The 24,956-nt window shown below is 42.0% G+C and overlaps 1 protein-coding gene across 10 annotated transcripts in view; it reads left to right on the top strand.

Annotated features, from left to right (window-relative positions):
- Positions 1-24,956, top strand: part of dtnba (dystrobrevin, beta a) — a 49,405-nt gene that overhangs the window by 14,558 nt on the left and 9,891 nt on the right. For 5 of the 10 annotated variants that reach the window (XM_061703931.1, XM_061703930.1, XM_061703926.1 and 2 more), the window contains exons 2-15: positions 3,363-3,399; positions 10,100-10,188; positions 10,268-10,348; positions 10,433-10,646; positions 15,431-15,516; positions 16,137-16,291; positions 16,429-16,528; positions 17,676-17,842; positions 19,302-19,426; positions 21,289-21,360; positions 21,513-21,593; positions 22,086-22,173; positions 22,284-22,363; positions 24,011-24,124. In XM_061703931.1, the coding sequence (XP_061559915.1) occupies positions 10,101-10,188; positions 10,268-10,348; positions 10,433-10,646; positions 15,431-15,516; positions 16,137-16,291; positions 16,429-16,528; positions 17,676-17,842; positions 19,302-19,426; positions 21,289-21,360; positions 21,513-21,593; positions 22,086-22,173; positions 22,284-22,363; positions 24,011-24,124 (1,451 nt within the window). In that variant the 5' untranslated portion in view covers positions 3,363-3,399; position 10,100. The remainder of the gene's footprint in view (positions 1-3,362; positions 3,400-10,099; positions 10,189-10,267; positions 10,349-10,432; positions 10,647-15,430; positions 15,517-16,136; positions 16,292-16,428; positions 16,529-17,675; positions 17,843-19,301; positions 19,427-21,288; positions 21,361-21,512; positions 21,594-22,085; positions 22,174-22,283; positions 22,364-24,010; positions 24,125-24,956) is intronic. The other 5 variants (XM_061703924.1, XM_061703929.1, XM_061703927.1 and 2 more) reach the window with 4 other exon arrangements.

The raw sequence follows: 24,956 nt of genomic DNA, 5'->3' as shown, positions 1-24,956 counted from the left end.
GCACATCATGCATAACACGTACGCACGCACACACTGCTAGAGACCTGTCAGGGTAGACATGAGCATACAGAGCAGCTGCGAATGGCTATGTGGTCATGTGGTATGGTATGCTTGTGTGTGTCTGTGTGTGTCCAAAGGGTGGTAAACACCCTCTTACCCCTCTTTAGTACTCCTTCGTCTGCCTGACGCCTCTTTCTATATCAGCGTCTTGTTTAGAATGTTTTCTGAGTCTTCCAGTTCCAACATATCATCTGTGGGATTCATCTTCAACCATTGTGGAGAATTATTTTTTGGCTGCCAATTAAGTAGCCTGTGTGGCTGTTTGAGGCAGAGCACCACTGCAAACAGGTGTGTATGTGTGTGTGTATTTACGTGTGCAAAAGAGAGAGTGATATGATATGCAGGACTGTTAGGCCTCCGCAAGCGTTACGTTTTGATAAAAGATGGCAAGTTCTCTTTGTTGTGGTTGCGCAGGTGCACCGGTTGGGTGGTCTGCCCTGATACAACTCTTACCCTCCACTACAATTATGGAAGACACTGAGCAAATAAATAACAGATATGCTTTGGACATAGTTACATACTGTAGTCTGTACCCATACTGAATATATCAACACAAGTTGTTCCGGAAATGCTGATTTAGTCACATTTCAAAATCCTTTTCTCCATTAGACATAATCTTCCAGGGTCAAATTTTCACTATGATAAAACATACGAAAAATGTTAACTGACAGCAGCACGTCTGCCTCACAGTTGACAGGTTCTGCATTCTAATATTGGCTCAGGGCCTCCTCTGTACCAGTGCTGTGTGTACCCTGCTTCTTGCCCAAAGTTAGCTGGGATAGGCTTCAGCTCACTCACGACTAATGAGTACAAGTGCTAAAGGAAATGGATTAGGATGGCTTTAACCTGACACACAAGTGTAAAAAAGAAAAAAAAAAGCAATAAATTCTGCATCAGAGAGGTTCCTCACAAATTATTATTATTTTTTTTTTTTACAATTTTTATTTATTTCAGAATTTTGTATAGATAACAACACAATCTCATTGAAAGGAGTATGAAAAGAATATAAACAAATATAAAATACCAAGCAAAGAAGAAAGAACAGACCCTGTGTGTGCTTAGGGTTCCTTAAAAAACCTTTTCTTGAATATCAGCCATTTTCCTGAGTTTTTAAAGAAGAGATTCTCTTTCGAGAAGAGATTCTCTTTCAAGTTCTGTCTGTACGTAAGACGAAGTATATCGTCCACAATTGACAGCCATTGTTGGAATGTTGGAGCTTCAGTCTTCAGCCAGTTTTTTGGTATTGCCTTTTTCCCGGCCAGCAGAAGAATATTGACAAGGTATTGTTATTTAAGTTATGTGCATTTTTTTAACTCCTGGAAGCTTTTAATTTCTATCCATCCGTCCATCCATTTTCTGAGCCGCTTCTCCTCACTAGGGTCGCGGGCGTGCTGGAGCCTATCCCGGCTATCATTGGGCAGGAGGTGGGGTACACCCTGAACTGGTTGCCAGCCAATCGCAGGGCACATACAAACAAACAACCATTCGCACTCACATTCACACCTACGGGCAATTTAGAGTCTCCAATTCATGCATGTTTTTGGGATGTGGGAGGAAACCGGAGTGCCCGGAGAAAGCCCACGCAGGCACGGGGAGAACATGCAAACTCCACACAGGCGGGGCCGGGGATTGAACCCCGGTCCTCAGAACTGTGAGGCAGACGCTCTAACCAGTCGCCCACCGTGCTGCCGCTTTTCATTTCTAGCTTTTTAATATTTGTGGATATGGCTGTAATGCCGTTTTCTTCCCTAAAATGAATATTGTTCTTCTTTTATGTATACTGTAGTCTCTGTTTCCCCAATGCTTGTTTGAAGTGGTTAGTTTTGTGTTGAAACTTCAATGTCTTTCCATCAAGCCTCATATCCAACATTGCACCAACAGATCAGGTGACGCAGTTGTGCATCATGAAAATATTGTTTCAAATTTGGAAGTGAGAATCCCCCTTTTTCTTCATCTAGTTGTAATGTGGCATAACGTATTTTTTTGTCATTCACCTTCCCATACAGTATGAACCTTGATATACATCTATTCAATTTAAGAAAATGGTCTTTCGGAATGTCTACAGGCAAAGACGAGAATATATACAATTGACGTGGCATTTATCCTGTCACTTAATCCCAGTGGAGAAGTGAACCATTTTTCCAATGGGATTCTGTTAATTTCCTGTATAATTTTTTCTTTTGCATTCTTCTTTTTAAAATTCCTTATTGAGCACATTTATATTATTTTTTTTTAGAATATATCACCCAAAATAGCAAAAAAAAAGAAACATTCTAACGTGCAGATTTTATCCTTTCATGCTCACACAATTGAACTCTTGTGAAGAATTGCGATATTTTGACTGCTTGAAGGACGGCTATCCATTTGTTTTTTATAATAATTGAAAAAAACAATGTAAGGATTGTTTTAATGGCTTCAGGGGCATTTGACAAGAGATTGCGCTCTATGTAAAAGAGAGGGATAATTGCAGCTGTCTATGTGCTAATTTAGATCAAGTCTCGAACAGGACATGCTATTAATATCATTTTTAATAGTTACAGCTAATAGTTACAGCTGAACCTGAAATTATTGTAACCTTGTTTTTTTAATTGTTTGGGTCTCCATATGTGTTATGAGACTTTAAAATAGATGCTTTTCAGTGTTACAGTTGCCCATTCCATACCCATGCATATAGTTGATTTACTTGAGTTATCTGTCTATTGTAGTTATTCCACATTACAGTAATGGGGAGGCTTGATGTACTTCCCAGCCTACGTTGTTGAGGTTTCCATTCACTCAAAAAGACAATGTTACAGCTGTCAAATTTATTTTTGCTGCCTCAATGTACACACACACAAATATAAAACCAGTGTCGACTTACTCTAAATAACATAAGTAATGCCAGAATGTGACTGTATTTTGGAAAAATGTTTAGCTTCTTTATTGCTGGAGGTTTGCTGACGGCTGCTATGAGATATTTTTGCAAGTTCAGCATCAGGACAAATTGTGGTGCAGTTAAAAATAAGGTCACAAACCTTGTACACTATTGTACAATAACACAGTTGGTTGTCTCTCTGCTATGCATACTCACCCATTAGTTTTTTTTTTAATTTGCTACTGTTTGCCACTTGGCAGATTCTCTAACTGCTATACACGACTTTGTGTCATGATCAGAATCAAATTCAGGAATATGGTAGGCAGGGAGTAAATAATAGCATCTCGAGATGCGTGTGTGTGTGTGTGTGTGTGTGCGCACGTTATTGTCAAGTGGCTAAAAATATTTTGTAAATTGACTATCTCTTCTGTCTGTCTCGCTCTATTAGACTCCACTTGCCTTGTGTGACCCCCTGACACAGAAAGGTATGACCACACACACACACACACACGTAAAACATTTCCACCAATTGGTACATTTTAGTTTATCTTGTCACTTTTTTCACAGCAGGATATCATTGTGATAGCATCAGTCACATAAATAGTGTGTCACTATACTTGTCCTGCTGTAACAATACACTGCTTTGAAACCCCTCTCTCATAAGCCACACTACATCATTTTTAAAAATGGTCAATTTTTTGTTTCATTTCATTCTCTGTTGGCCAATCGACAGACAGCAGTATGTCTCGCCCTACTCTATCACGACTGCCGTGCTGCACCACCACTGATGTTATTTTATTACTCACGTTAATATCACTTTAAGACTGGAAACACAAAAATTGCATAAGATGCTGAATTCAATTATACATACTTGTGGGAAATGTGGTTTAGATTAAGATGAACCAAATATCAGTTCACCTGAGTGTGTTTGTTTATACACTGCTCAGCAAATGTCAGCCATAATAAAACACCATGGTGCAAAACAGGTTTTCAGCCAGGGCCACACAAATTCAGAAAAACAGAACACATGCAGTCATCTGTAAATGCCAAAAGGTTCCTTTCCATTTGTTCTGCACTCTCTATAGGCATCTGTCCGATTGCCTTTTAAAGGTTCCTCTAAGGACACATGGGCCTCCGTCACTGCTCTAAACATACCTACAGCTTGTGTTCACTGCTTATAAACCAGGAATACATTTTATGTAGTGGAGTAACTCCTGGATGCTTGATTGAGCATAGTATTTAGGAGGCCTTAAAATAAAATCTCAGATTTCCAATTTTAAATGTTTCCCCCCCAACGCTTAAAAAACACAATGCACTATGTAAATCACAGCAAGATTTTCTTTTTATCCCTCCTTTGATTTGCTTCATTTCTCTTGATATGGAATTTCAATTTTTTTTTTGCCCAACATTAACTTTCATCATAATAATATGAATAAATATTTTATCTCTAAAGATACAATGAACTCACACTTATTCACAGTTGGCTATTCACAAATTCACATATCAAAAACATATCCTCAGGTAATTGTTGGAAAACTCACCTGTTCAGGGAGTCTGCATATTTTTGGGCTCTTTCCATAATGCCACAAAATGGCACCAAAGCTCTAACTAATAAGAAAGTAGTAACTGGTGTCAAGGAAGTATGTTGAAGTGATGCCTGGGTTGTTAGTAAAAGTTATGGAACTACCCTGTATGTGTGTTTTTGCTCTACTGAGGTGCTATTAAAAATCTCCTGTTCACAAACGACGGAGGTCGTTTGTCGCTGATGGTGTCCTCTCTTGTATAGTTACAGTAAAGTGGACAAGGTGAACAAAAATATTTGTGGCTTGGGAGCATATAGGTCAGGCCAAAGGTTTCCATCGTGTCCCAAAAAAAAACCCCTGCTTTTGCGATGTAAAAATGGGCACCATGCTTTTTGGCTCCGTGCGATTGACTCTGCGATTGCCTTCCACCGGGTGTCCTTTCTTATCGAATGGAAAACAATGTGAAAATGATTCTGCTTTTGTTGACTGTTTTAGTGGCAAATCATTAATTAAAGTTGTTCTTTTTTATATTTGCATGAAGTGTCAAAATTCACTAAGTTGGTAACACTGATTTTGCGTTTTTAAACGACCTCCTCTCTTTTTGCAGCCGTTGTTATTGTAAGCAGTCCATGTCAGCAGGGATGTACATTGAACTATGCTAGCCCCTAAAATTAATCTATTAAAAAAACGTCCTGACAAATAAAACAAAATTGATTAATTGATCAGCCCTATCAGAGTGTACAGCTTGATCCGCTCATGAAGCAGAGATTGAAATAAACCCTTTAGTTAGGAGTATACAAAGATGTTTTGGGCAATTCCATGTTTCCAAATATGTACGTAGGGACAGTTTGGGGAAGACCCTTTGTATATGATCCAGGGTGACTGCGGCCCAAGTCCATCATGGTATACTTGGATGAGTTTGGTGTGGAAGAACACCTTTAGGATAAACTACAACAGCTGTTGAGGCCCTCTCCAAGGTCCAACATCAGTGAACGCAGACTGCAGAGATATTCTTCTTCTGAGTGGACAAAATCCCCACAGTCACACTCCAAAATCTTTGCCAAAAGTCATCCCACATGAGTGTGAATATGGCAGATGTTACAGCTGCAAAGGGTGGAGCAACATATTTCCTTCCATTTTTACTTCCTGCAAGTGTCCCACTACTTCAATATAGTATGTCTAAGGTGTCATATGCTGTGTATCTGTGACCAATGTTCCCTGTGATTGAGAAAGTAGCAACTACACTATTCCTGTCCTGACCTAGTTGGGAATAATAGCAGGAAGGACAATTATATCAAAGATAGTTTTAATCTTCCAAATTTAAAACGGGAAGCAGACCTTGCGCCGCGAAGATCCTACACGTCGGTGTCACAGACATCATTGTGCAGCGTACTTGTAACTGCAGCTACGGCTTTGTGGATGATAACACATAGTTGACTTACCATAGGAGTGAGAAGAGAGACGAGTTAAAGCGCGTCGTCATCTCTTAGTGAGAGATGGTACCTAACAGCTGGTGCAGTGAATGCAAGATGAGTTTTATATAACTTTCAATGCATCAAAACATACATCACCTGCTGCAGTCCTTTTGCCTGCATTGTGTACAATCTAGTATTTACTGTCTAATATTTCAAGCATAGGCATTTCTCCAAAGGTATTGTTATGAAGATGCCTGAAAAAGTAGGAACTTGATTTCGAGATTATACAGGGTCTCTATAAAGTCTCTTTACAACCAATTTATTACAAAAGCAAATTAATAGATAAATGTGTGGAAATAAATTCTTAAAAAATTAGGAGTTTCATACTTAAACCTGTAGTTTTGCTGAATCTGCATATCCGATTTTGTTTTAACAAACCATGTTACACATAATGCTTTTTCTCAAGGAGTAGCTGTTTTGTAGGGTTTTATTTTTCTGAACTCATTTCATCAACAGGGTACCTGAAATACACAAATGCAGTGTGATTAAAAACTTTGATAACTACTGAGTACATAGAACATATCTGATTAACATATCTCATCGATTGCTTTCATAATAGATTTTTAAAATTGTAAAGACTTCTTTTAATACGAGCACCCTTACAGTGTTTCTGTTTATGCTCGTGTTTAAGCTATTATATACCGATTAGGGGTGTAACGATTCATCTTACCAATGATTTGATTCATATCATGATTTGTTGTTGCCGATTTGATCCAAGGACAATATTGGTTCATTTAGAACGATACGATCTGAAACAATTCAGTGGCTGGAAATGAAAAAAATTCATCCAGCACGACTAAGTAATAAGTACTGGACCAGTGCAGGTTAAATTTCTTAGATTGTTGTTGTTTCTTGTAAGGGAATCTGGTAAAAACTAACTTTGGTCATTAAATATAAAGATTTTCCTGATGTACTTTCCTTGAATGTGTCTTATTGTGTACAACACTATATGTGTTTTCTAATGGACTATGAGTCTGCTTCATAAAAGTTGATTGATTGATTGATTGATTGTATTGCTTTGCATTAAAGCAAAGAGGGAAACAGCAACTTATTGTTAGGCTTTACACGATCAGCAAGTTGGAAAAAAAACGATCTGATCACAAGATGGAGCAATGTCTATTTAAATGACTTGTTCATTTACTTCAGGGTGTCCGGCCTCTCCCTTAGAGATAGGGTGAGAAGCTCGGTCATCCGGGAGGAGCTCAGAGTAGAGCCGCTGCTCTTCCACATTGAGAGGAGCCAGATGAGGTCGCTGGGGCATCTGGTTCGGATGCCTCACGGACACCTCCCTGGTGAGCTGTTCCAGGCACGTCCCACCGGGAGGAGACCCCGGGGACGACCCAGGACACGCTGGAGAGACTACGTCTCTCGGCTGGCCTGTGAACGCCTCTTGATCCCCCCGGAAGAGCTGGATCAAGTGGCTTGGGGGAGGGACGTCTGGGCGTCCCTGCTAAAGCTACTGCTCCCGCGACCCGACCTCGGATAAGCGGTAGAAAATGGATGGATGGATGGATTTAAATAGATACATTGCTCCATCTTGTGATCGGATCGGTGATCGTTTATCGTTTTTTTAAACTTGCTGATCGGTGATCGGCCCCAAAAATCCTGATCGTGTAAAGCCTACTTGCGAGCTGTATCGTATTAAAAATACGTGAACATACATCAAGCAATCCTTAAGAGAATGTCCTCTCCTGAGCACCGGTGACTCCCACCACCACACGTTTTACACCATTTTGTTCTTTTTTTTGACCAACACAATACACGTGCGATCCATTGTTGTTGTCGGTGCCATGGTAACAAGTGTATCCGGTCGTGTTTGAGTTGACAAGATAAAGTCCAGTGATCTTAAAAGATGGGATGCGTTGGTATCGGAAAACAAGATTTTATTGCTTTAGTCTGACATGGTGCAATCCTGAAAGACCAAATTTGTCTTGTAGTCTGATCCTGGCATTACGTGTTGTGTCTCTCAGACGTGTTGTCTGTCCCACACTCCCGACATGTTTTGTTTTTTAAAATAACTTTATTGACGATCAGATATTTTCAGTACTACGTCAAAAGAACTAGGTTTTGGATTCAAATATACTGTACACGATGGTGACGCGGAGTAAATGTCTTTTGCCGAGCCGATCAATGACGTCATTGATCGGATCAGCGAATTATGACATTAAAGCAGATCAGCATAAAATGCTAATTATCGTCCAATACCGATCAAGCCGATCAGATCGATGTAAAGTCTACTTATTGTTATTTATATTTTTTTGTTTGGCCATTTTTTTATATTTTATTGTTTGGCCATTTTTTTCCTAGAAAAGAGATGATTACTTGGTGTTAGAATTATGTTAGTCTCCGTAGCTGGACCCAAAGTTTGAGAATCCCTGTTCTAAACAGCTAAATAGAAATGGCTAGAGACGAAGCACTGTGAGGTTTTCCAGAGGAAAATCTTTTACGAATATTGTTAATAATACATAAAGCTAAATAAGTGAACAAACCTTCTCTTTGTAGCACAAACTTGAGCTTGGAACAGCATCCTGCAGTTAACATTGTCACTGGTTCTCCTCTCGGGATACTCTGGCATCGTTGTTAGCGTCGAGCAAATTAAGCTAAACTCACCAGTTTGAAAGGCTTCAAAGTGCATGGTGATTTGCCACAGGAGTGACTAGGGGTATGTTCGGAAATTTACTCCGAGCGCGCTCTATACACTCTGGAACGTTCCGAAACTCAGAGCGTTGTTGGAGTGTGCTGTTTAGAGCGCCACACTCCGCGAGTGCCGGAACGCACTCCCGCGGCTTGACTGAGGAGATAGAGTGGCAGGAGCGTCAGGCAGGATGAGATGTTTACAGGCAAAACTGACATATTCAATATGGCGGATGCACTGAGGTATCCCTGCCAATGGCAAACACGCTCATTCGTAAATTCATAGAAAATGGAGCACGCTGTGCATCTCTGAACACTGCACTCTCTGAGCGCAGTGAGTGCATCAGATTGAATTTTCAAATGTACCCGAGATATGGGGCATAAAAAAGGAAGCGAAGAAGAGACAAAGAAGAAAGTAGCGTTGACAGTGCTAACTGATAAATCAAGCAAAGTAAAAAGAATGAGTGTTTTTCTTAGAAATACAACGCATACACACCTCCTCATGAAGCCTGCCGTGCTTAAATCCAGTGCGTTATTTCCTAGTATCGATAGAATCAATTAGAATTCAGTTACTTTTTAAAACGATTTAAATCGATATAATTAGGTCCGGAATCCTAATTTGCAGAGGGCAGATTGATCTACTTGGATCCTAGGAATATAAATCGATACATCAATATAATGAATTAATAGTTACACCACTAATGCTGGTATGTCTATGTATTTATTTGTTGTAAAGTGTTTAGTAGTAAAGTCAAGTACTCCCCCACAGTTGCACACTTAAAAGAGGTTCCCTTGCACTGCTGAACAAATTACACTTGCACTTGACTAACTGGGATTAAGAAGTATAGTTTGTGTGTGTGTGTGTTTGTGAGTGACTGAAAGGAGGAATCCTTCTTTTGTCTGACTGAAGCATGAGGTCTCCTGGGATGTTTTCAAATCCTGTCTGGAATGTGTACAGGGGGTGGAGGGTGGATGGGCGTGTGGCTTAGCATGTCACCCTATATATACAAGGAATGCCAATATTTGCGTGTATTTCAGGAGTGGATCCATCTTTCTTCCTTCCTTCCATACAGATTTCCTGTAAATGGCAATGTCAGATTTGATCAGCGTCTCAGGGTTGTGTGTTCTCCATCTTTCTTTTCCAACAGCTTGTGCTTCTGTAGTTACATGTAAAAGAAATACATCAAGACAACATTCACTAACTTAATTTGGTTGCTAGTTGATTTACCTCCTGCCATATACCACACAATCACAATTTATAAAAACCATGGCCAAACACTGTGTGTGGTTTTGTATGACTCTATCAGTACCACAATAAAATGTTCATAGGGATATTTTCCATGGTAGACTACTAAAAGTAAACAGATAGAGCAGACTTGCAGATCAAATAAATTTAATTATGCATCGACGTAGGAGTTTGCTGCTGCAATGTTATTTTGAACCTCTCCTACAGTTCAAGGTGTTTCTGACTATTCTGCTTCAGCAAAGTTTGGAAAACTTAAGATGACTGCTAAGTGTCTCCCTGGTCATGTTTTTTTATGTGTCTCATGCAGGATGGTGATGGAGGAGGGGGGCCAAACAGAGAGGAGGGGGGATCCACTGACTGGAGGAGCAGCCAGAAGGCAGATCCTGGTGGAGCTTGGTGAGTGAACTGAGCTTGTTTGGCCTTTTTATAAAGTGACTCAAGTGAGTTTCCTTAACATTTCTGTTCTGTGTCACAGCGGACCAGAACCTTGATGGAATTTGTCTCTCTACATATCGAACAGCCTGCAAGCTTAGATTCATACAGAAGAGATGTAACTGTAAGTTTAAAAATAAACAAAGTAAAATAAAAGTACCTACAGTATATTTGAAATCTTCTTTGTTTGCCATCATTTCCCTTGCAGTGCATCTTATCGACATATACAACGTGATTGAAGCAGTGCGCGACGCCGGTCTGAACGCTGTGGAATTAAATGCTGGCATTTCTGTGACCAGGCTGGAGAACCTGGTGTCTTCCCTTTTTAACCAGCTCAGCAAGCGCCTTCCCACCACACACCCCATTAAGCCACGAGAGAGTACTGTCCTATTTGTTGAGTTCATCCTGGCTGCCATTGAGAGGTAAATGAGAAATCTACTTCATATTTTTCAGATCTCAGGATTTGTCCTGTTTGTTTTATGTAAAAATTACAAATACAGTGCCGTGAAAAAGTATTATAGTATAGTAAACAAAATGTTTTTGCAGAGTTTCCGCACTTTAATGTTTATAAGGGTTACAAAGGCATTTCTAAAGCGTTACGATTCCAAGCGAACCATAGGAAGAGCCATTTTCCTCACATGGAGAAAACATGGAACAGTGGTGAACCTTCCCCGGAGTGGCCGGCCTACGAAGATTACCCCAAGAGAACAGCAATGTATCATCCAGGAGGCCACAAAGGAACTCAGGACAATTTCTAAAGAACTGTAGGCCTTCCTTGCGTCAGTTAGGTCAGTGTTCATGACGCAACAATAAGGAAGAGACTTGCCAAAAATGGCATCCATTGTAGAGTTCCAAGGCAAAAAACCACTGCTGGCCAAAAAGAACATAAAGGCTGGTCTACTTTTGGGGGGGAAAAAAAAAACCCTGAATGTTTCCCAAGACTTTTGGGAGGGTGTTATATAGACTGTCGAGATGAAAGTTGAGCTTTTTGGAAGGTGTGTGTCTCATTACATCTGGCGTAAATTCAGTACAGCATTTCAGAAAAAGAACATCATACCAACAGTCAAACATGGCGGTGGTAGTGCGATGGTCTTGGGCTGATTATTCCTTCAGGACCTGGACAACTTGCTCTGATTGATGGAACCATGCGTTCTGCTCTTTAACAGAAAATTTTGGAGAATGTTCAGCCATCAATTTGTGACCTCAAGCTGAAGCGCACTTGGGTTCTGCAGTGGGAGAATGATCCAAAACACACCAGGAAGTCAACTTCTGAATTACTTAAAAATAAAAATAATTACGGTTTTGGAGTGGGCTCGTCAAAGTCCAGACTTGAAGCTGATTGAAATGCAGTGGCATGACTTCAAAAAGGGCGTTGATGGCAGGTGTGGGAAGTAGCTGGACCCAAGAGCAGGCGGGGGCAGATGTAAAATGATGAACTGTTTATTGAGGAAAGATTATGGAGGTGGTCCTGGATGTGTTGGCAGGCAGCGGCGTGGACAGGCTTCAGCAAAGAGACGTGGAATGTGGGATGAATTTTCAGAGACTGTGGAAGCTTCAATTGGACCGAAGTGGGATTGATGATCTTGGTAATGGGGAAGTGACCAATGAAACGCGGAGTGACCTCTGTCTGAAGCGCGAGGTCGTGAGAAGAAAGCCAGACAGATTGGCCCACCTTGTATTCGGGCGTCGGGGAGAGATGACGGTCCGCGAGCTGTTTATTGCGTGCGGCGGACCGGGTCAACGCCGCTCGGACGTCTTTCCACACTGCCTGGATTCTCCGGAGATGATCAGGACTGCCAATACCTGCTCCTGTTCTTTGAATAATGGGGGTTGGTAACCATAGCAAGCCATGAATGGGGACATACCGGTAGTGGAACTGGTGAGGGAGTTGTGAGCGTACTCAATCCATGGAAGGAATGAGCTCCAGGAGGAGGGGTCGCATGCGGCAACACAACGGAGGGCAGATTCAAGGGATTGGTTTGCCCTTTCCGTCTGGCCGTTGGTCTGCGGATGATATCCTGATGATAAGCTGGCTGCTGCACCCACCGCTTTACAGAATTCCTTCCTTACCAGGGATGAGAACTGAAGACCTTTGTCAGAGACAATATTGATGGGAATACTGTGGAGTCTAAAGACATGCTGGACAATGTGGTTAGCAGTATCGAAGGTAGATGGTAGTTTGGGGAGGGGTACGTAATGGACTGATTTGGAAAAGCGATTGACAATGAGAATGATAGAGTTGCATTCAAAAGGAGGTAGACCGGTAACAAAGTCCAGTGCGATATGGGACCAAGGGTGGCTAGGGATAGGCAATGGACGCAGGAGCCCAGCTGGGGGCAGGTAGGAAGACTTCCCTCGGGCACAGACGGAGCAGGCTTGGACGAATTGGAGGGGGGTGAGTAAAGTCGAGACATGGCATCTGGTTTGCGGTTTTTGGAGCCAGGATGGAAGGAGAGCCTTAAATTATACCTGCTCAAGAAGAGAGCCCAGCGAGCTTGTCGAGGGTAAAGGCGTTTGGCGGAATGGAGGTAAGAGAGATTCTTGTGGTCTGTCCAAATGATAAATGGTATTTCAGTCCCCTCCAGCCAGTGTCTCCACTCTTCCAAGGCCCATACAATGGCCAGTAGCTCTCGGTTGCCGACTTCGGAGTTCCTCTCGGCAGGGGACAAACGGCAGGAAAAAAAGGCACAGGGGTGAAGTTTCTGGGTCGTGGGGTCCCGCTGCGAGAGGACAGACCTTGCCCCCGTGTCCGAGGCGCCAATCTCGACCACGAACTGGAGGAAGGGGTCGGGGTGGCGAAGAATGGGCGCACTTGTGAACAGGGTCTTGAGTTGACTAAATGCTTGGGATGCTCCCGGGGTCCACTGAAAGGGGGAGCTGGTGGATGTGAGGCTAGTGAGGGGAATTGCGACCTGACTGTAATTCCGGATGAATCGACGGTAGAAATTGGCGAATCCAAGGAAACATTGCAGTTTTTTGCGTGTGGTGAGAGTGGGCCAGTTAACGATTGTAGTTGTCCTATAGAGATAACGTAGCCCAGGAAGTGTACGGAGGAGAGGTGGAATTCACATTTTTCGGGTTTAACATACAGGCGGTTTTCAAGGAGGCGTTGGAGGACTTTGCGTACATGATGGTGATGTTCTTCAACGGAGCAGGAGAAAATGAGAATGTCATCCAAATAGACAAAATCAAACTGGTTCAGCATATCACGGAAGACGTCGTTAATGAAGGTCTGGAAGACAGCGGGGGCATTAGTCAATCCAAACGGCATGACCTGGTATTCGAAGTGTCCGAGAGGGGTGTTGAAAGCGGTTTTCCATTCATCCCCCTCTCGGATACGGATGAGGTGGTAGGCGTTCCGTAGATCCAATTAGGTGAATAGCCGGGCGTCGCAGAGGGGCCTGGTCTTTTGATCACAGGGGGCATGAGGAAATAAAGTGACCGGATTGACCGCAGTAGATACATAGCCGCTGAATGACTCGACGCTGACGCTCCTGTGAGTCTAGACGCGTTTTACCAATTTGCATGGGCTTTGTTGTAGCTACGGGGAGTGACGGAAGTGCGGGAGATGGTGCGGGAGGCGGGTTTGAAGCCGACGGCGTGGTGCTCTGAGTGGGAGGATTATATTCGCAGAACCTCCTCTCTCGTGCTCTCTCTCGCAGTCGGTTATCAAGCCGAATGGAAAGGGCGATGAGATCCTCGAAAGAGGAGGGCTCGTCCCGGACCGCTAGCTCAGTTGGTCGGCGAGGCCATTTGAAAAATTCCCCCCAAGCGCCGCGTCGTCCACCCGCATTCACCTGCCAATATCCGGAACTCAATGGAATATTCCGCTGCTGATTTAGCGCCCTGCGTGAGCGTGAGGAGGCGATGGGTGGCTTCTTTGCCCTGAACTGGGTGATCGAAAACCTTACGGAGTTCGGCAGAAAATGAATCGAAGGAAAGGAGGACCGGAGAGGAGTTTTGCTATAATGAAGTGGACCATTTTGCTGCTTTGCCACCGGAGGAGGTTAGTGACATATGCTACTTTGGAACGTTCGGTGGGATAACTGTACGGTTGGAGATTGAATACGAGTGAGCAATTAAGAATAAACTGGCTACATGCACCTAGGTCCCCGGAGTAGGGCTTGGGCGGAGGGACATGAGGTTCTTTTTACGGGAAGCGGGGTGGCTCGGAGGCTGCGGGCTTGGGAGGAGTACTCACAGGGGGCTTAATGGATTGCATCTGTTGGGAAAGGAGGGAGACGTTGCGAAAGGGAGTGGAGCATTTTGGTGATTTCTTGCAGGTTTTTGTCCTTTCGTCCAATGTGGGCGCCTTGGAGGGTTAGTGCGTTCTTCAGAGCCTCCGGAGTTGGTGGGTCCATAGTGGCCCAAGTATTCTGTCATGTGTGGGAAGTAGCTGGACCCAAGAGCAGGCGGAAGACGGATGTAAAATGATGAACAGTTTATTGAGGAAAGGTTATGGAGGTGGTCCTGGATGTGTTGGCAGGAGGCGGCGTGGACAGGTTGCATGCAGTGGACAGAACAGGCGGCTGGCTCGGTGGCAGGAATGACGTGGGTCAGGAACACAGGGCAGCACTGGGAACTGGGAGTTAACAAGGGATCAAGGAGTTAAGTGGCTTACTTGAGTACAGTGGGCCGTGGAACCGCTAGGAGAGGCTGCAATACTTAGGAACAGTGGGTGATGAGGCTGATTGAAGACAGGTGCTGAAGAGAGGGGAGGGGGGAGAAAGAGGACACACAGCGCCCTCCCGACTCCAATAATGGAACTGCAGGGCAGTATATGACAGTTGATGCTCAAAAACCCTCCATTTTTGCTGAATTCAAACAATTCTGCATGGAAAAGTGGGCCAAAATATTTCCACAGAGATGTGAAAGACTCATTCTCAGTTATACAAAACACTTGATTTCAGTTGTTGCTGCCGAGTATACCACAACCAGTTATTAGGTTTAGGGGGCCATTACATTTTCAAGTAGTGTCAGGTAACTGAATAGTTTTTTTGTCTTTAATAACTGAAATCACCATTTAAAAACAGCATTTTAAGTTCACTTGGGTTATATTTGTCTGATATTTACATTTGTTTGATGATCTTAAACATTAAAGTGGGGAAACTATGCAAAAATATAATAATTTGAGAAGGGGGCCGATACTTTTTCAAGGCACTGTATCAGAAGCTTGTAGAAATCTGGTGTCTATAATGTGTTTCAGCGAACCAGAGAGCCGACTGACAGTGTTCTCAGTGAAGGCGATTCTGTCTGTGCTATGTGGAGGGAAACTAGTGGACAAACTCCGCTGTAAGTACCAGCAGACACTATCCTAACCACTGATGGATTAAGGTTGTCAGGGGCTTCTAGTCTACATTGTCTGTCGGGCCCCCTTAAATATCGAACCCGTTTAAAATTGACATAATGACCTTGGTTGTTTTAAATGTGTTTGTGAGTTGTGTGGATTTTTTGTTTTTTTGAAATTCAATGCACATTAAATCAAATTGTTTTTTTTTGTTAATTGCCAGTTAGAGGCCTGTAGCATATCTGGGGCCGAGGAGCTTATTTACTGTATCTATACATTTTCCCTGAAGTACTGAGAACTGTCCTCTTACTTTTTTTATCATCGCTGATGGTGTAGTGGTACGCTCCCCTGACTTTGGTGCGGGCAGCGTGGGTTCAGTTCCCACTCAGTGATGGTGTGAATGGTTGTCCGTGTCTATATGTGCCCTGCGACTGACTGGTGACCAGTTCAGGGTGTAGTCTGCCTTTCGCCCGATGTCGGCTGGGATAGGCTCCAGTGCCTCGTGAACCTAACCAGGATAAACTGTGTTGAAAATGAAATGGACTTTATACATAAGTGCCATCTTGCGGGAAACATATGTTATTGCTCCAACTGTGTCAGGTCAACTTAATCTGCGTGTGTGCAGATGTGTTTTCTCAGGTCTCAGACTCCAGCGGTGTGATGGTCCTCTCCAAATTGGACCATTTTCTGATGGAGGCTCTCAAGCTGCCATCGGCTGTGCACGAACGACCATCCTTTGGCTACACAAACAACATGGTCCGCTCCTGCTTCCCACAACAGGTAAAAGATGCAAATCATTCTACGATAATCATTCTAAATTACTTTTGCAGAGTAAACAATGTGATTCTGTATGGTAATTTTCATTCAGGTCTTTTATTTTAACTGGTTGAAGAGTTTGGTTCTAATTGTTTTTGTAGAAGAGGGTGATGCTCAACATGTTCCTGGACATCATATCTGACCCTCCTCCATGTCTCGTCTGGCTGCCCCTCATGCATCGCCTTGCCAATGTGGAAAATGGTAGACACAATTACACACACTATTTTGTCATGTAATTGATGTAAGGCTGCAACTACCGATTATTTTTAATAATCGATTAATCTGTCGATTATTTTTTCGAATCATCGATGAATTTGATTTTTAAAAAATCTATCCTATGTAAAAACAGGACATTATTTCAAATTGACAGTACAGAAAATGCACAAACATAAATTGATTATGTTTCAGTTGCTGGTTGGTCCGTAACATGTCAATATACAGGCAAAAATGTTGATAATTGTTTTCCAAAGTAAAAGGTGTTTGCAAATGTCTTATTTTGATGAACCACAAAGATAATCAGTCTGCTTTCCATCCATCCATTTTCTGAGCCGCTTCTCCTCACTAGGGTCACGGGCGTGCTGGAGCCTATCCCAGCTCTCATCGGGCAGGAGGCGGGGTACACCCTGAACTGGTTGCCAGCCAATCGCAGGGCACATACAAACAAACAACCATTCGCACTCACAGTCACGCCTACGGACAATTTAGAGCCTCCAATTAATGCATGTTTTTGGGATGTGGGAGGAAACCGGAGTGCCCGGAGAAAACCCACGCAAGCACGGGGAGAACATGCAAACTCCACACAGGCGGGGCCGGTGATTGAACCCGGGTCCTCAGAACTGCGAGGCTGACGCTCTAACCAGTCGGCCACCGTGCCGCCTCAGTCTGCTTTATCATTAGCTTTATCATTATAATAAATTAATTAAATAAATAAATAAATAAAACATGCATTAATTGGAGACTCTAAATTGCTTGTAGGTGTGAATGTGAGTGCGAATGGTTGTTTGTTTCTATGTGCCCTGCGATTGGCTGGCAACCAGTTCAGGGTGTACCCCGCCTCCTGCCCGATGACAGCTGGGATAGGCTCCAGCACGCCCGCGACCCTAGTGAGGAGAAGCGGCTCAGAAAATGGATGGATGGATGGATGGATAAATAAATAAATAATAATTATTTACTGATTCAATATTATAACAAATATAATTATTCAGGTTGATATACTGTTCAAAATATGCAGTTCTTTGATGTGACATACTGCAAGATTAGATTTATAAAAAGATTGATTGTATTTTAAGCTGTTTCTATCATGTTTTTCCTTAGCTTTTATAACTCTCTTTCTTCTTTTTTCCCTCAGTCTACCATCCCGTCTCATGTTCCTACTGTCGTAGCAACGGTATGACAGGCTTCCGCTATCGCTGTCTCCGTTGCAGAGGATACCAGCTCTGCCAGAACTGCTTCTGGCATGGCAATGCCAACGGCTCTCATGGCAGCCAGCATCAGATGAAGGAGCACTCATCCTGGGTGAGTCACGACGGTTGAAGGAGCAAAGGTTGTTTATAACATTATAGTGTACAGATAAACCATGATAAAATGCTGTTATTGTTTGAAATTGTTATTATCATTTCTACAGTAGTTGGCATCACTGAGAGTAGTAGTTGTTTTTGGCTTCTGCTATCCGGTGCGCTGCAACAGCAAACAAACTGAGGAAGAAAGACGTTGTCATCAACCATAGAAGAAAATGAATACCAAAAAAAGGATGTGACTATAAGAGCAAAGAAGAAAAAGAATGTCAGACGCACGTTACAGACCTATGGTGCTACGAAAAACGATGGAAGGCAGCCCAGATGACGGCGAGATTTTCTTTCTCCTTTAAAAAGGGCTATGGTAGAAGTGCAGGCCTATTTCGCTTTTATATAAGACTGCAGATCCATCCATCCATCCAAAATAAATTCAATAAGAGGATGTAGGACCCTCTATGCAGAGAATGCAAGAAGAAAGTCGCCGTAAAGGGGTGCAACATGTCGACTGTTTTCATTTCCGTGATCATCACTCAAAATTGTTGACTAAACTTGTCTCGGTGAACAATTTTGGGTGATGATAGGACAAGTTTGCTGTTAAATGTGTCACTGTCATCTTAGTTAATAAAAGTTAATTTTGTGGTTTATTGTAGTTGTTTAGTAGTTCAATTGTGCTCTGTGTGTGTGTGTGTATATATAAAAAATATAAGTTGTTAATCTTTAATTACAACTGGACAAACTCTTTCACAAGGTAGAATATTAGTTTGTAATGTTTCTTTGTAATAGATGATATTGTGGAAGATTTGGAGCAGAAGTTGCATTACATCCTTTTGCAAAAAGGTTCTATATGAACAATCACTATTTGGCGTCTTTGCGCCTCCCCTCCAGTCCTTTAGGTGGCGGTATTATAATGCCTTCCCTTAGAATTTATTTTTACTGAGAAATAATAAAAAAAAAAAAAAAATCATGTATTTTTACATAATTAAGGGTTCTTCCTTGAGCCATTCTCTACAATGTTTTGGGAAAATCGGGTTTCTAGTTTTTGTGTAATTCTGCTAAACAAAAATAATCATGGAAACTCCAGGGACCAAAAACATCTGTATGGCAGCGCTGTTAATGTTATGCATGGTGCACATCTTTTTCAGTGGTATGATTTACCACCAGTGCACAGTCAGAGGGGTCACTGACAAATGGTTGTTTGGCTATTGATTTTCTTTGACACCTAAACTACTCACCAAAAGGACAAAAAATAATCACATCCAGATATATATTGTGTACTGTAGTACTGTTTGTTATTTACATAGCACTGTACATTTTAGAAACTGTGATTGAACTTGACGTATGGTGTGATGGTTATCTTTTTAAAATTCAAATGCAGTAAATGTGACTCAGGATCTTCCATGAACATAAACCACTTTCAGTGTGCCAACCCTTGATAGCACTTTTGGTTTGTTTTCATGTAGAAGTCGCCTGCAACGAAACTGGGCCGAGCCCTGGGCAGAACTCTGGGTTGTGTATCGTCCAGGGAACCCTCCCACCCAGTTTACCCAGAAGAACCTGAGAGGACCCTAAATCTTGCTAATATAGTGTAAGACTCACACACACCTTTTCATTAGCATGTGTTGTGCATACATGCAAATCAGTCGCCTTTCGGCGAATTTCGCTGTTTTGAACTCAAAATGGGCCATTTACGTGAATCATATCGATCCGATGAGTTTTTCCTTGGGGGGGTGTCGTTCGTCGCTGTTGTCATAAGCTGTTTCGTACTCCTTGAACACTGGCAGCTAGAACCTTTCCACACATCCACCATCCACACACACATGTAATTACTGAATATCACGCCGCGGCGGACGAACATGTGAGCGCATCGGCCTGAGGTTCCGCCTGTGCGCTCGGGACCTGCTTTGGATAAGTCACGGGTTTACGAGACCAGAAAAAAAACACTTCCGCCGCTTCTGCTGTTAGGAAGTATCGGTACTGTTACTCCATTACAATGATCTAAATGTCGCTTGCTACATTTATTTATCAATAATTGCTTATTTATCAACAATTTTGTGCACGAGACTACGGCTTCAACTTTGAGGAGAATGCTATTCATGTGGCACAGCTTTAAGCAGGTATCATGTGCAGGTGGAGATGGGCCTGGCTCAAGTTGGAGGCCAAAACAAAAAAGCAAAGAAATGAGGCATGTACTTGAGCGGTGTAAATAAATGTTTTTCAGTGTGAAGAAAATGTGTTAATTTTGCTTTATTGTACTCTTCAGAGTCTTCCCGATTGCTTCATTTATTTTAAAATTAAAAAAAAATCTCTGGGGGCCCGGGGATCCCTCAAGACTCCTCTACAATGTTTTTTTTTTGGTCACTTTTTTAATGCCTTTGGTGTTTGCATGTCTGGTTGAGTAAAATGTCTCTTTGGCATAGAAGTCGTTTCAAAAGAGAAGTTACCTGTTTTTCTGTAAGTTTTGATGTCGAAGTTACACACTGAAACCATTTTGTTAAGCGACTAGGTATGGGTGTTTAATTACATTTCCTTGATTTAATTTAAAAAAAATTATACATTACTTAACTATATTTTAACGCACGGGATATTCTTTCAGAATGTGCTGCATTAAACAGAATGTTGCCGCCTAGAGAAGGTCTATGTAGATGTAGCCCAACCCACATCACCAGCCAGTCCCACACAATGGGCAGATTTCGTAACACTCAATAATGAGACCCATTCCTATGGGCAAAGGAATCTGTCTATATGATACTGATACTGGCATTATTGCATTATTACGGTATACCCACTCTGGAAGCACAAAACATTATTGCCTAAACGAGGCTTCAGTCTGGCTCTCTGCTGTCAATAATTTGTAGAAAAAAGGGTAGTCTTCATTGACAGAGGTAAATTATTTTCTCACAGGTAAACTCTCATCAACTTCTGTGTCATTTGTTATTGCCTTGATCGTTACACGTTCACAGAACATGCAGGTAGCTTTAGGGAAATAACAAATCCAGCCAACCCTTTAGCTGGCTCCGCCCTCTGTGGCTGAATTCACAGTGTTTGGTTTTCTGAACATCAGCAGATGGGTTCATTGCATGCCTCCCAGCATTGAGCTTTTATTCAGGCCAGCACAGAGCCACTAAACTATGCTGTGAGTATGCAGATAGTAAGGCACCATCAGGTCATTTTCTTTCTCAGTCTTCATCTTTTACAGCGTTTCGCTTCAGTTGTTTATCTCTTTTCATCTGTCTTTGTGTACCTCTTGTGATCTTTGCTCTGTCTGTGTTTGCTCTGACCGGAATGATTCACCTTTGCATGACTACACTGAAGCGTGTGAGTGTGTGCTTCAAATGTGTGATTACGGGTAGGATAGGGCTCTGTACTTAATGAGTTGATGATCATACTTTTTGTCTGTGTTTGCATAGTCGATGCAAGTCATCATTGTCTTTGTTAACGTATGTGCAGCCCTTCTCAACCTATTGCGAGCCCAAGTCCAGCCATGTTGTTGTCTTCATCAGCACCAGAGTCCACCAAGAGGTAAAGTTTGATAAACTACCAATATATCAGTCATGCTGGAACAGAAAATGGCCTTTCCCAAATGGTTCCACCACAGTAGTGAGCTGAGTGTCCCAAGACTTTGTCAATGTAGTGTATGTAATGCTCACGTTGCTGTGTATAACCTTTGTCAGCAGTTTGGCAACAGCTCAGCGCATGAATGAGGAACACGCTTTGATCGCCGCTTATGTGAATCGCCTTCAGCGCAGCCCACGGTGAGAGGCTGCAGGGATCCAGTTATTGGAATAGAAAATATATAATTATAGTTAATCATCCTTTTGTCAGCAAAGACAAACAAGAACCAATGATAGCTTGTAAGCCAATAAGACAAAAAGTCAGTTTGGACTGCAACAACAAACAGCCTTTTGGGAAACTGATTGTGCGTCATGTGTTAGTTTGACTCATCTGCTACTTAAAATAGCAGTAGGAAACAATATTTCTATCCTCAGGATTTTGCCCTACAGTTGTAAAGTGTTTTTTTTACTTTTAAGCCTCTGTGCTAAGATCTAATTGACAGCAGTATACAGTATGTAATGTACATTTGTTAACCAACATGGACGAAGCGAATTAATATGCACGAACAGTACTTGTATGCTTTTTAACATGTTTGTCCAAAATGTTTTTTATGATTAACAATGACTAACAAGGTTGTATGCATTTTGGAAAGTGATATTAAAGTTTTAGAGTAAACATATTCTCTCTGTTAGCAGCATACCTATTCCTAGCAGGCAAGATGAGGAGCACAAACTTATCGCCCGCTACACTTCTCGACTGGCAGAGACCGAAAGCTCAGGGGTGAGATCATATTTATCAATCTCATATTCATAAGCTTTAGTCATACACCTCATGCAGAGAAACGCGTAAAGCATTGGCAAGTAATGTTTTCAATCTTGTGTTGTGTTTAGGTGATACCCACTCGAAGCATTAACTTTGATGTAAACAAACAGAAGAGGGAGCTCATTGCGCAGCTGGAATCCAAAAACAGGTAGAAAAGTGTTAATTGAAATTTTTGTTGAGAAAATGTTGCTTTTAAGTATTTGTTTATATTATTTTTACTTTTTGAAAAGTATTTCTTTAGTTATTATTACAGAGGAACCTCCAATGTCGAGCACATTCAAAATGATCAATTACTAAGTTATGTAAAGTGAATTATTTTCATTTCAGTATCAAATGATCGCCATTCTAAAATATTATATTAAGAAAAGCTGCACAGGCAGTGTTTTAAGTAACAATGCAACATTACTGACTGTCACAAACATATAAAGAGAAGAAAGAAACAAGAAGCTGTTGGCACAGAATTGCTGTTACCGGGTGGCATTTTATCAGTACTGTACTGCTGAAATGAATTATTGCAGGGTTCACCAACATGGTCCCTGTGGGCACCAGGTAGCCAGCCCTCAGCGGCCTGTTAAAAAATAGCTAACCTGTGATGGAACATTGTAATTTTGTAGGTATGTTGTAAAGATTATCATTTGAAAATATAAACATTTGCAGACATTTATAGAAATAGTGGTGCATATTGATATTTATCGGTTTTCTACCTTGTTAAATCATTGGTAATAATTGTGAGAAATCATTAACATGATAGGTGTCTTCTCATGGATGAAAGTAATTATTCATAATAACATATTATTAAAGGTAACTTGAGTGCCCAGGGAGGAGTTTGGGGTATCAATGTCCGGGGGATGTTGGTGGATCGGCGGTCGGGGTCTTGAACCTAGGTCCCCCATGGTGGCAGGCAATGATCTTAACCATTGGGCCACAGCTGCCCAGAAAGCTGGACGATCTCATACTGTTCCTCTCCACCTAAATCTAGTAAAGATTGTACTATCTGAAGGGCATGCAAAGGTAGACCTTTGCATGAATCAGTACCGAAGAAGTAGGACCAAGTTTCAAAAATATTTGCGACCCATGAAGTAATGAGGAGTGTACAAATTCATTTACTTTTACGTTTGCTTGGTAAAATTTATTTGGGTATGTAATTGATATTTAATTGTATTGCTTATGGCGGACTGAGCGTTACAGTGGACGACTGTAACTGCCTCACAGTTCTGAGAACCTGGGTTCAAATCCGGCCTCGCCTGTCTGAAGTTTGCATGTTTTCCCCGTGCCTGTGTGGGTTTTCTCCGGTTTCCTACCACATCCCAAAAACATGCATGGTAGGTCAATTGAAGACTCTCAATTGCCCGTAGGTGTGAATGCGAGTGCGAATGATGGTTGGTTTATGTGTGCCCTGCGATTGACTGGCGACCAGTTCAGGGTGTACCCCGCCTCCCGCCCAGAGTCAGCTGAGATAGTGAGGATAAGTGGTACGGAAAATGGATGGATGGATGGATGTTGGACTGAGCAGTCCACACTTTTCTATTGCGCAATGTGTTCCATTTTTAGCATCACACTTATTTCTTTATGCCCTAAAGTCTCTGTCGTGGCTTCACAAAAAAAAAAATTATGTTAACTTTGGAGGTTAACATGAATTGCATTTATTTTTATTCTTTAAACACTACTTTTCATCTTTTATTGGACCGTATGTTATTGTTGTTATTGGAAAAGTTCCCCCCCCCCCCCCCCCCCCCGCCTGGTCAGTCATGTTCAGTGTGCCCAACATTGACCACTGTGTTGTTTCATTGCCCAGAGAGATTTTGGCAGAGATCAAGCGTCTCCGTTCAGAACACGATGCTGTGTGCCAGCCCAGTCCAGAGAAGGGCAGCACCAACCCGACTCTCCTGGCTGAGCTTCGTCTGCTCAGGTGAACACACACTCCAGGAGCTACACTGAAACATGTTACAAAACGTTTCATGTATGCTGATATTTTTACCTTTGTAAGAGCTACAGGCGTGTTCACGGATATAAAGCTGCCGTTTAAGTCAGCCGATTCTGACAATGCATTGTCAACATTGAGTGCCAGTGTCTCACTGAGGCAGAAATGTGCTGTCAGGCTTTGCAGCACAGAGCAGGAGGCTTTATGGCAGATGGCAATGACAGATGGATGTTTGGAAAAGCCAATGCAAAAATAAATTAATAAATTGAATACTCATCAAGCATGTTTATGCTTTTCAGTAACAACAACAAACCTAACAGGAGGGATTTGTTCTGTGAAACCATGTTGTTTGAATGGTTTTGATACATTGATTTGTCCACCATGTTGTTATCATGCTCTTTAGGTCAAATAGCCAGTCACTATGCACCAAGACGTTTTTTTAACTTTAAGGCCAGTCTCCATTTCACTGGGATCCACCCTCTCAAAAGATGTTCATTTTCACTCGTTGCAGCTTTAAAATCTACTACAGCAAGCAGCAGTTATTGATCCAGGTCACTTATTAATGGCTAATACCTTAATTATTCATTTAAGTTTGCTCTGAACAGTGGTATACCTTTTGTGATATTGTGCAATAATCATCATTTCATTTACACTTCATTATGTATATTGGCCCAGTATAGTGCCTGTAGTTGAAGTGGAGTAAAACTGTACTGCATCATATAGAAAAGGGTTTCTTTTTTCTGCACCCCTTATGTAGCCAAATATGGAAATGAAAATAGATACTCTACAGTAAAAACACCCCTACTGTCGTACTGAAACG

The sequence above is a fragment of the Phycodurus eques genome, chromosome 18 (genome assembly GCF_024500275.1).
Source record: "Phycodurus eques isolate BA_2022a chromosome 18, UOR_Pequ_1.1, whole genome shotgun sequence".
In the NCBI taxonomy this organism is placed as follows: Eukaryota; Metazoa; Chordata; class Actinopteri; order Syngnathiformes; family Syngnathidae; genus Phycodurus; species Phycodurus eques.
This window is presented reverse-complemented; position numbering and strand designations above follow the sequence as displayed.